The 11,375-nt window shown below is 41.8% G+C and overlaps 1 protein-coding gene across 2 annotated transcripts; it reads left to right on the top strand.

Annotated features, from left to right (window-relative positions):
- Nucleotides 1-106: 106 nt before the first annotated feature.
- On the top strand, nt 107-11,331 carry LOC112563975 (uncharacterized transporter HI_0519-like). Of its 2 annotated transcripts, none has more exons than XM_025238472.1 (14): nt 107-444; nt 2,095-2,219; nt 3,541-3,821; nt 4,662-4,823; nt 5,201-5,354; nt 5,964-6,155; nt 6,489-6,650; nt 6,932-7,057; nt 7,313-7,443; nt 7,931-8,099; nt 9,403-9,566; nt 9,935-10,052; nt 10,324-10,504; nt 10,945-11,331. In XM_025238472.1, exons 2-14 carry the CDS (start codon nt 2,109-2,111, stop codon nt 10,959-10,961), a joined length of 1,968 nt encoding a protein of 655 aa, XP_025094257.1. In that variant the 5' UTR covers nt 107-444; nt 2,095-2,108; the 3' UTR covers nt 10,962-11,331. The 2 variants fall into 2 exon arrangements, with proteins under 2 accessions (XP_025094257.1, XP_025094256.1); XM_025238471.1 differs by having other exon boundaries at nt 108-444; nt 2,098-2,219.
- Nucleotides 11,332-11,375: the final 44 nt, after the last annotated feature.

The following is an 11,375-nucleotide window of genomic DNA, read 5'->3' as shown; positions in this document are numbered from 1 at the left end:
CCGTCAAAACGTGGATAACAGCACCCACACAACTGCGTTGGTGTCATGCACGTCTCCCCGGATACAGTCTTGGCCGAATAAAGACTGCGAGGAGTGTTGAAAGACGATTTCAACTGCCTTTTCGGAACTGTGACGAGGAGGAGAGTCGGACGGGTGTAAAGGGATGAAATAGGATCCGCCGTGCGGTACAGAGCCCACATACAGAATAGCAAAACAGGATTTTATGAAGTGCATATAATAGGATGCGCTTGACCAGAATAATGACAGGATTGTTCCCCACGCCAATCTGTTACGTGAACTAAAGGTGTCCTCTTGTCAGCATTATTGTTCTTCAAATCACTACAGCTTAAAGGATCAAGTCTACTACTAACTTTTCAAGGATAATATTCTCAAGAACTGATTACTTTGCTGTTCAGCCACTACGTATGTCTTGACGTCTTTAAGGTAGGTTTGTGTGTCGTCCTCCATCTTGATATCTTAATTATAATGAAACAGCTTAATTAAGTCTTGTTTAGTAGCGTTGACAATTTTAGGAGAAACTTCTTTTGCTGTTTTAGAAACTATTTTGAAGCATTTCTTCGTAAGGATGTTCTCTAGTTTATCAATTATTATTTCTGTCCTCCATGATTACCTCTTGGGACTTTCTTTTATATTTTAGTTGTGATATGAATATCGAATGCCGTTCAGACCCCCAATCTCCAACACTCACGTGCATGCAGGTTCCCTGTAAAGTATCCTGTCTTTGATGTCTAGTCCCCTGCAATGTCTATTTTTTTTCCCCGGCACCTGAACTTTTTTAGCATTCTTTGCATCTCATGTTAGGAGTGTTTTCTTTCCGAGACCTTTCGATTCGCTCCTGAGAGAACAGAAAGTTAATAGTGCCTGTAGCTTCTGGTTGTTGTTACTGAATTTTCGGTGTTTGATTTAATTTTATAATATCGTTCTCTAGTGTATATTTCGCCACATATTTCCATGAACATCTCAAACCTGTAATACCTATACCATGAATCTGTATCCCCGTGGATTTTTGTAAAATTTAATTTTTTTCTGTATCAACATTAAAAAAACTGAAATTCTCAATCCCTCTTCCCTTCCAAATGAATACCTGTAAAATTCAGGGATCGCTTTTGTTTTTACCTGGCTGCACCTATCGCCCATTCCAAAATCATCATCTGTAACTGGTGGCTTTCCTTCGCCGCTCCTTTCTCTTCGCGCGCGTGCACGTTCTACTCAGGTAGTCTCTAGCCTCTAGGTACCTAATGAGTTGTATTCCAGTGACCGTCCCGAGTATATACCGGTAGGCAGACAACATAAATATATTCTGTGAATTTTGTCGATTTTGTTTGTCAGACGGAACACATACGTACCTAGCGTACGATTCGTCTTTAACATCAGCCAGTCACACATTTGACCCTTATTTTTATATTTTTTTTTATTTTTTTTTTAATTAATTTATTTTATTTTATTAAATTTTTTTTCTCTGTTAGAAAGAATGGAAGAAGGATGCCAGAATAGCGGTACTAAAATCACTGAGACTTTTTGTGTATGTTGGTGGGGGAGTGGCATCTTCGTATTAATAAATTTTAGTAGATGCATATATAACTACTTTACTCTCTCCTTGTCTCCATTTCTCTCATCATATGTGATGCTGGTTCTTCTGGTTGTTGACATGGAAATTTAACAGGTCTACCGATTAAGAGTGCAGCTGTTGTCAAAATTGTGTCATTGACGACGACGATGATGATAGTGATGATTCTCCGCGCTTCACGTTACCAGGCCATCAGTCTGGAATACAAATGATGGAAAGGGTTATTAATAATGATAATAGGAAGAAGACTCTCTCAAACCGAAAAGATACACTGGGCGCCGGGGTTTTTCTCTGATTTCTCTCTCTACATAGTGTGAAATCCCCTTCAGGTATAAGCTCTTCTACTAAATCCACCAACTCCACAACACTGATCCACTTTGACATTATATCTAAATTTTACCCTATTTCTACAGTGATAGAGAAGTGCATGTCAGAAATATATTTTAGTAAAATATTCATCATGTGATTTTCAGTGCTGTTATTCTTTTTTTCATTCTTTTGTTTAGCAGATGTGTGTCCAATGGCCAAATTAACAAAATATCGTCCGAATAATTCGGCAATCCTCGCCAAGAGGGGTGATGGTCAGGTCATCTATGACAACGCTGCATTTCAGCACGACAACGGAATTCAGGTACAGGACCTAGGGAACCTGACTGAGCATTGCAAATGGCACGGTTTAATTCTTTGTCATGAACGTGAAGCTGAATCAACAGAACCATCATCACACGTTTACAAGTAGGCTGTAAAATGGTGTTAATTTGATACAAGGTACTCTTTGACACGAGGACTGGGGTCCATGAAGCTGTTAAATTTAGTGTGATCTCGTTCGGAATATAGGAGAGGCCGTAGTTATGAAGCAAGAGTAAGTCGTTTCCTCGTGGTGAAATCGGGCACTCCAGAAAAAGCGTCTTGTGTTTTGTAGTTACAACACTATCCCCAGACCCCGTGGACACTTCTTTACTCCAGGGCATTGTATTGTATAACTACAGAGACTATAACACGGCTATCTCGGTAGCCACCACTCGGTGTGAGCACCACGCCACTGTGTTCCCCGCGAATGTAACCGTGATCCGAATAATTAGCGAGGAAACAAATCCAGTGTAGTTTAAAAAAGAAAATCAACATCAGTCAGGCAAGTCACGAAAACAAAAGTAATACATATATTGAAACAATAATTCGGAGGTCCTCTAGACACGCAGACGGTTTATTTAAGGAAGAGCATGTGCACTTCTTTCTTACTGTGATCTTGTTTTTTAAGAGCATCCTTCTTTATAAGTGAAATACGGGGGAGCTCAGAGAGTTGTATCTGGTTTTAATTTTCGACATTTGCTTTCTGCTGTAAGCATGGCTGTTACTTGTCCACATTATGGCTCCATGTATAGCGAATCGTGTCAGATGTGTTCGTTCGATGCAAATCTAATTTTTCAGGAGTACACCTTGTGTCGAAAGTAAAGTTATAGAATATTCTCAATTGCAGCTCTTTCTTCATTAAGAGTTAAAGGCCACTATAAGATATAACTTGAAGAAAGAAAGAAAGGGGAAAAGCAGCCATCACATACATGACAGGGAGTACCTCTACTAGCAGCATATCAAACAATTTGCGGTGTCACCTCCACTGCAAGAGTTTACAGAAGGCATCATAGTCTCATGAAGAAGATTAATAAAATATATCGCTTTTTATTTAATCGCTCCTGTTAGATATCTCTGTTGATATTAAATAATTACAATTTAGCACTGAAATCTTTGTTCAGCTCATCGTGTATCGTCAAATGAAGGTGTGGTTTCAGAAAGAAATGCTGGGTACAGAATTAAAAGGATATGTCTACTTTTTCGACACTATTTCCTATACTTAGTTAATTATTTTTCTTAGTAACTTATTTCTAGTCTTTGTTCAAGTTTCCCCCCTCTTACCTTTGTGCACAAATTGAAGCTTTCCCTCAATCACTTCTTAGTCTGACACTAACGGCACTAACCCGGAGCTAGCTTCGCCTGTAAGGGCTGCAGAGAAAGACGCCAACGATCTGAAGTATGACATCATCGAGATCACGGAGAACGAGGCAGGTGAGGTGGCGTCGCCCGAGGACGAGATGGACTGCTACAGCCGAGCCGTCCTGTCTGTTCAAAACGCCGTCTACGGGTTCTTCACAAACAACGCAAAAATGCTGTGGACACTGACTTACTTGCTGCTACTTGCCGCCTACACAGGATATTTCATCACATCTATGGTTTACAGGTACATTTCCCCACTTTCCCATACCTCCTATTCCCCAACAGCGCGAAATCGCCTTTAGAAAGCATTTATTCCTGTCAAACTTAACAACAACAAAAACAGCAACAACAACAACTTACATGTAGGTGCATCAAATACATTTATAAATAACTTCCACCAAGAGTGCAACCCTTTGTTTCCAAATCTTTGTGTTGATGCACGAACTTAAACTGAATAACCCCGGCTTGAAATGTGAGTCAACAAACATCGCCATGCACACAGAGGTCCAACCCGCGACGAATAACCATGAATCTTGTTAACATCTGACCCCAGATGAAGACCTGTCTTTGCCTTAACTCTTCTGTTGGCTGTAGACACGGCAAGAAAAGATAACCCCGTATAATTTCTTGGGTAATGGTTACAGATGTCTTTCCGCGCATGATTTTTTAAAAGGTCGGCAGTAGGTAATTCACCCAGACTTGTGGAAACGATGTCTTGTATTGAGTCCAGTCCATTCATTGGTGGAAAAAAACATGTTCCATCTTCCATCTCTTTCCTCTTACCCATGTTTTATCGTGTGAAGATATGTCAAATATTTTCAGCAATCATTTTGGAAATCTGTTTTATATTTATAAAATTGTATTTACATTACAGTCATGTTTATGTTAAGCATGAGTAGTACTCAATACAGTTTTGTTTTTCAAGAACTTATCACATGAACGGCTGAACGGAAATGAAGATTTTCGGACCAGTCTCACCACGACACTATACAGTGTGAAAAGTGACCGGTCTGTTCACTAATTACATCCTATAATTGCTACACACATTGACTATTATACGAGAGCTATTTTTGTGGGCGTTCAGGTTTGGAGATGAAGGATCCATTCGTCTCTTGGTTGTGACGGTGCTGGTGGCCGTGTACTTGGTCTATAGACTGGCTTGCTATGTTCTTCAGCTCCAGGGTGCTTCTTGCGACAACTTATCGCAATACCTCGACATGATGTGGAAGTGCTGCAACAGGATCAGGTTGAAACTGGCCTCTAACAGTCATTAGTAACTAGCGAGGGATCCTAACATGGGGTGCTGACTGCGAGAGAGTAGAGAAGCAGAAGATGAACAAAATTTGAATATGAACGACTTCTAAGAACAACAGAATTAAGCAGAGATTGTCACTTGCGGAAAAAAATATGCACTAAAGCTAACGAAACCAGATTGACGAATAAATCGTAGAGTTTGTCTCTTCTTAATATTTGTCATTATGAATAATTTAAAGTATTTTTGTACAGCTCTAATTAAAAGGCTTAGAAAGATTGCGGCTTCCTAGGAAAGCTATATCAGTATTTGTCTAGAGTAACAACAAAGCGATTTGGCGCTAGAATCATGATCCAGAGTTCCTGCTGCAGGTTCAACATCGTCCTGCCGGCAACGGTCTCAGCTGGTATCGTCATCTTCGTCATCATGGACGTCGCGCGGTTTAGGCCGCAGAATCTCACCTCGGCTGGCGGCATAGTATTTTTCATTGTCTTCTGCTACATCTTTTCCCACAATCCTGCCAAGGTGAGCTGCACATGGGTAATCCATCTTTCAAGCGCTCACTACATCTGAAAATAATTCTAAACATATTTGTAGTACACTTGTGGAAGATCCAGAAAGAAAAACTAAATAGCGAAAAGAGAGACAGAGAGTTGGGTGGGGACCTTTAACCTAGACTGGACCATCCTACAGTGTATCTAGAAGAGTGGGATGTAGTGGTAGCAAACCATAATGGGAGTGTGTTTAGGCTGTGCAATATTTCCCTGGTATTTTAAATCTTGCAGAAACATATCCATTCCTTTTTTTCCCTCGCACGACATAACTGTCATCCAAACTCATCTTCCCCATCTATATATTATTATACTTCCTACTGAGAAGTTTAAATCCTTCACCAAGCTATCTTATATTAGAGGTGAAAGAAAAGGCATATTTTATAATTATTTGAAAGCTGCAATAATTTTATTTCCTTCATGCGAATGTGTGAACCGGCCCTATGCTCCACTAGTGGTGAAAAGGAATAATAATAAGAAGACGAATGTGTGAACTAAGTTTTTTCATCATCAACAACAACAACCTAAATACATGGTATTTCGACATTTAAAAAAAGGAATTGCTTTCCCTTCTGTTTTCCAGGTGCGGTGGCGCCCAGTAGTCTGGGGTTTGCTGCTGCAGTTCATCTTTGGGGCGCTGATTCTGCGGACGGCAGCAGGGCGCGACACTTTCCGTTACCTTGGAGACCGCGTCTCGGAGTGTCTGGCCTACGCAGGCTCAGGGGCAAAGTTCGTGTTCGGCGAGCGCTACACAGATCATTTCTTTGCATTCAGTGTAAACATCTTTGGGCTATTGATTTCTGCATTAACACGTAAATAGTTCTATGTTCGTTAACGGAACTCGGTGTGGGTGATAACGAAAGAGCTTCTGTGTTTACACTGCATGGGAGTAATATTGTAAAGATGTATGTGGATAGATGCATGCTATATGTGTGAAAGATAGGTAAGACATTGTACGAGTATTATTCTTCAGGAAAATGTTGTAATGTTGTCTTTTGTGGTATATTAAAAAGCATTTATCAGTCTTTCACATCCTCAAGACCAACACGAGACAATGGATTTCTGGAGAGCGTTGCTTTGTTGAGTTTTTTTTGTGTTTGCATCGCAGGTATTGTCAGTGGTGGTGTTTTTCTCATCCTGTGTATCCATGCTCTACTACCTTGGCTTCATGCAGTTTCTCATCAGAAACCTGGGTCGCTTCCTGTCCTTCTGTCTGGGCACCTCCCCGGTCGAATCCATTAACGCAGCCAGCAACATCTTCATTGGCCAAGTGAGCAGATTCAGTACTTTCGAGAATTTACAAATTCAGTTTTTCTGATGATGAAAACCTATATTAAGAGTGCAAGGCTTTTCAAGTGTGTGCCCTTTTGCACGCATTGTGTAAACTCTTGTTTACAAGTGCATGGTTTCATATGTCTCACGCCTTTCTTTTTTGCGAATGGCGGAAGAAACACAGCACTTACGAACCACACGTGTATGCTATTTACGTGCTTGCTCCTCCCACCACACACACAGATCCGTTCCGTAGACACATACTTTTTGTCGTGACAGAGCGATGCTGCTTTGATGGTCAAGCCATTCCTGGCCAACATGACAATGTCCGAGCTGCATGCCATCCTCACTGGAGGGTTCGCTACCATCGCTGGCTCCGTCATGGCCGCCTACATTAGCTACAAGGTTAGTTCTGTCGACGATCCTGGGTCCTGTCTTCTCTCCGTCGTTTTGAACGACCAGTTACTAGACCAGTGGCAAATGTTTTACCAAATTTGGTAAAGTTGTGACTCCTACAGGAAACTAATGGTTCTGGGGGTGATCGTTCGGGACATTCAACTACACTCGGCATCGCTTGACACTTTTCTTGTCACTTAGTTAGCAACTATCATTTAAGCCAAATTTACCATTCCCCTTTAACCCGAAAATGTCTGTTTGAAGGTGCCTGCTGACCACCTCTTGTCGGCATCAGTCATGTCAGCTCCAGCGGCTCTGGCCATGTCAAAACTTCTCTACCCGGAGACAGAAAAAGTTAAAAATACAGCTGAGGAAGTCTACAACATGAAACGAGGGTGAGGGGTCAGAATTGGTTGCTTAAACTTCATTTTGTCATATCTTTGATCGATGTGAAATATTCAGACTGGAGCAGAAAATGAAAGAATGGCTTTTACTTATATATATATATCTTTCTTAATTCTACGAAACTCAAACCTGCAGTCTATGTTACTATGTTCGTCAAAGCCTAATGTAGAGAAATCTTACATAAATCAGATATTTAGTTAACAGTTTTTGTGTTAAATTATTTTGAATTGGGCAGTAGTTCTATAAAGTCTCGGTATTTTGAGGGATGCGGTGACAGGCCTCTGGCTATAGCTTGGGTCACAGTGGACTGTGTCAAGTTTCATTGTAAATCACCTGTTAGCACTGTGAAATTCATCTTGCACTTAATGCCTCACGCACGGCCTAACACGCCACGTCCCTTACAAATACACAAACAAAGCCTGAAAAAAAATATAAGTAGAGTATTCAGGCAATGACTGACTGCATGGCTTGCTGCAGGCTCCAGCGCAACATCATCCAGGCGGCGTCGGAAGGAGCCTCGCAGGCTGTGAGATTAGCGGCCAACATCGCAGTCAACCTCATCGCCTTCGTAGCTCTCCTCGAACTCCTCAACTCCACTCTCACGTGGCTGGGTGATCGTGTAGGCATTGACAACCTCACCTTCCAGGTAGTGTGTGTGAGCAGAAGAATCGTAGTCATTTTTGGTGCAAAAACATTTTTTCGTTTTCTTGCTTTAGTATTTCTTTGTGCACGTAAGAGGCGATGAGTCGTTGTGCTAAAAGTATATGGCATTTGTTTTCTTGAGGACCTTTTTTTTGTTTTTTTGGTTTTTTGTTTTTTTTTGGGGGGGGGGGGTAGGAAAGGATGCGTGGGTCAGGAGTTTAAAGCAGTGATGCCCAACTTTTTTCGGCCTGCGGGCCATATCCATTTCGGACAGCCGTGTCGCGGGCCGTATCCATTTCGGACAGCCGGGTCGCGGGGCACTTCACCGCAAAAATACAAAAAAGAAAAAAAAAATAGAGCAGATACCATTTTTTATTAGAAACAAGTTGTACTTACCATTAATTATGCAGTAATTAGTGGGAAATTTGAAGTTGTTTTCCCGAAACCAACTTCTGAATGTCCGGCTGCATCGTAGAGACACCAAGTCGGAGCACTGAATCGAAATGTTCGTCCATCGAAAAAAAGATTGGGAAACGCCCCTACGTGGGGGATAAATACTTCTTCTTCCCTTTTTTCGTTTTTTTTGGGGCTTTTTTTTATTACTAACATGCCGATTTCCTGCACTGTGGGCAGAAGTTTCGCGGGCCGGATGGCACCGCATCGCGGGCCGGATATGGCCCGCGGGCCGTAGGTTGGGCATCCCTGGTTTAAAGTATTGTAAGGAACAAGCTTAGCACAAGGTAGATTGCAGTGAAAGGGAGAAAACATTTAATAATGATCCCGGAATCGTCTGCAGTGATTTCTTTCTATTTCTTTTTTTAAAAAAATTTTTTATTTTATACCGAACAGCGACCGTTATGACGCTGATTACAGATACACGTTCCGAGTACTATTGTGACAAGAGTACAGCCGCAGAATACAAACAGCAGAAGTGTTGAGGGAATAATAGCTCACGGGAAATGGGGTGCATGATAAGCTGGTACACTGAGGCCTAATGCACATTATGCCGCTGTATCTGAATGGATAACGTGTGGTAGACAGATACAATGCTTATAAAATATCAGCAATATAGCTGACTCTTAGTGTTACCCATCTAGGTAGCGTCGTGCTGTGCATTAGGCCCTTGGTGTCCCTTTCCTTGGTACCTGGTGGTAAGGACTGCTTTCTCTTATCTTTTATTATCGATCTCTCTTCTGTGTCCTTTACCTTGCATTGCACTAGAGCAATCGACTACGTGATTGTAGGGCTTATGTGCCATCACTTGTTTTGTGCTTAACCCATAACGGCTCCTCCTCTTCTGTTTTTAGCTGATGTGCTCGTACCTGTTCTGGCCGTTAGCATTCCTGATGGGTGTCGAAGCTCCAGATCGCAGGGCTTTTGGTGAACTCGTTGGCACCAGGATCGTTCTTAATGAGTTTATCGCCTATACGGATTTGTCTAAGTACATCCACAACAGAGCGACGCTTGACCAGTGAGCAGTTCCCACAATGCTAGTCCTTTTTCACACCCTTCTCCCCTTTTTCGTTTATTGCTACTTCCCTGCTCGTCTTCCTTTTGCAAAATCACGATACTCTCAGTCCTTGTTACTTGTTTGCGTTGTCTGTATTTGTTTGTACTGTTGTTTATGCTTCCGTAGATCATGTTGTTTGTTCTTCTGTCCTTCGTATGTTGCCCGTGTCTCGTTCTTGTTCTTGGCGCTACGAGCATGCTCCTTAACAGATTTCGCGTTTATTATTATCACACCGCTTGCTTTCTAAAAATTACAGAAAAGACTGACAAACTGGCACGCAGAGAAAACGGTTAACAAACTACACTTAATGGTTTATTATTGCGTTACAGGTATTCACTAAATTTTAGTAAGGGATTATCAACGCACCCGACAGGTTCTTGGAACTACACAAACGGTGGAATCTACCTGAACGATGTCGGTGTCTTCCTGGAAAAAGGTGTTATATCAGTGAGTACACAGACACTTTAGCTGCTTTTACGTGTTGAATTTACGAGATGCTCGACGCGGCTGTACACAACTAAATAACTAATGCACTATCATACCCGCCGTTTCTATTTCTTTATTCGTATATATAATTATATATCTGCATACTTTTCCTATTCAAGAAATTAGGAACATTTTCTCAATCTTCTAAGTTAAAAGATACCATTGCAAGACTTGGTTCTGTTCTCTTTCTTCCAGCTTTATATCTTATCTTTTTCCCCTCCCCCTCCGACAGGAACGAACCGTTGTAGTTGCGACGTACGCATTATGTGGGTTCGCGAACATCGCATCCATGGGTCTGATGCTAGGCGCCCTGGGTAGCATGGCACCCAGCCGTCGAAGCGACATCTCCAGCATCGTGGTGAGAGCCATGATAGCCGGAAGCGTGGCCTGCTTCCTGACGGCCTGCATCGCAGGTAAGACCATACTTTTGCTATCGTCTTTTGTGAGACCTGGTTCTGCACTGTGGTGAGCAGCACGCATGTGAGCGCATCCCCTTAGTTGCTTCTCTGCTTGTATAGAGGTCTTCTACTGGTTTGAGGTCACCTACACATTTAACAGTAACACAAAGGCTAATGTTCTTTATTGTGACCTGACATATAGCTCGCTCTCTCTCTCACACACACATATATTTTTGCGTAGCTAAGACAAAGTGGCCATTTTTGTACGCTGGCGCAAGGTCAAATTAATAAATAAGTGAAACAAGACTCTTTATCTTGGTAATAAGTATTAACGCCTTTGCAGACAGCGATCGATATGTATATATAAACACACGTGTATATTTGTATATCGCCATGCCCACTTTTTTTTTTTTTAGATATACGCATGAGTCTCATGGTACATGCATTGGTTGCAGGGATGCTTCTAGACTGACCTCAAGAGCAGCAGCGAATTCGGTCCCAGTGTCTGACAAAGGGTTTGCTGCTTCTACAAATATAGTTTACATCACGGATGCATATTACTCTACAAAAGTCTGTGGCTTATTTTGCAGTCGACCTGAACACCAGCCTTTCACCTTCTCTCGTCTGACTAATGTCCATCCCTGTACATAGGTTCCACAGCCAGAAATATGCTGGAGACGAGAGCAGCCCACACCTCACCATTCTCTCATCGACTGCCCATGCATATAGCCAGATTAGGAAGTAATGGATGAGAAACCGTCTACACTGCAGGGGAATGCTTGAGTGACCCATCTCGAATTTTGAATGTAACTGACGAAAAATAAATATATTGCCTAACTGGCTTTGAGAAGCTCTTTCGTGGTTTAAAAAAAAAAATCATCATACA

This window comes from Pomacea canaliculata, linkage group LG5 (assembly GCF_003073045.1).
Source record: "Pomacea canaliculata isolate SZHN2017 linkage group LG5, ASM307304v1, whole genome shotgun sequence".
In the NCBI taxonomy this organism is placed as follows: Eukaryota; Metazoa; Mollusca; class Gastropoda; order Architaenioglossa; family Ampullariidae; genus Pomacea; species Pomacea canaliculata.
The sequence above is the reverse complement of the archived record's forward strand: the minus strand, read 5'-3'. Positions and strand labels throughout refer to the sequence as shown.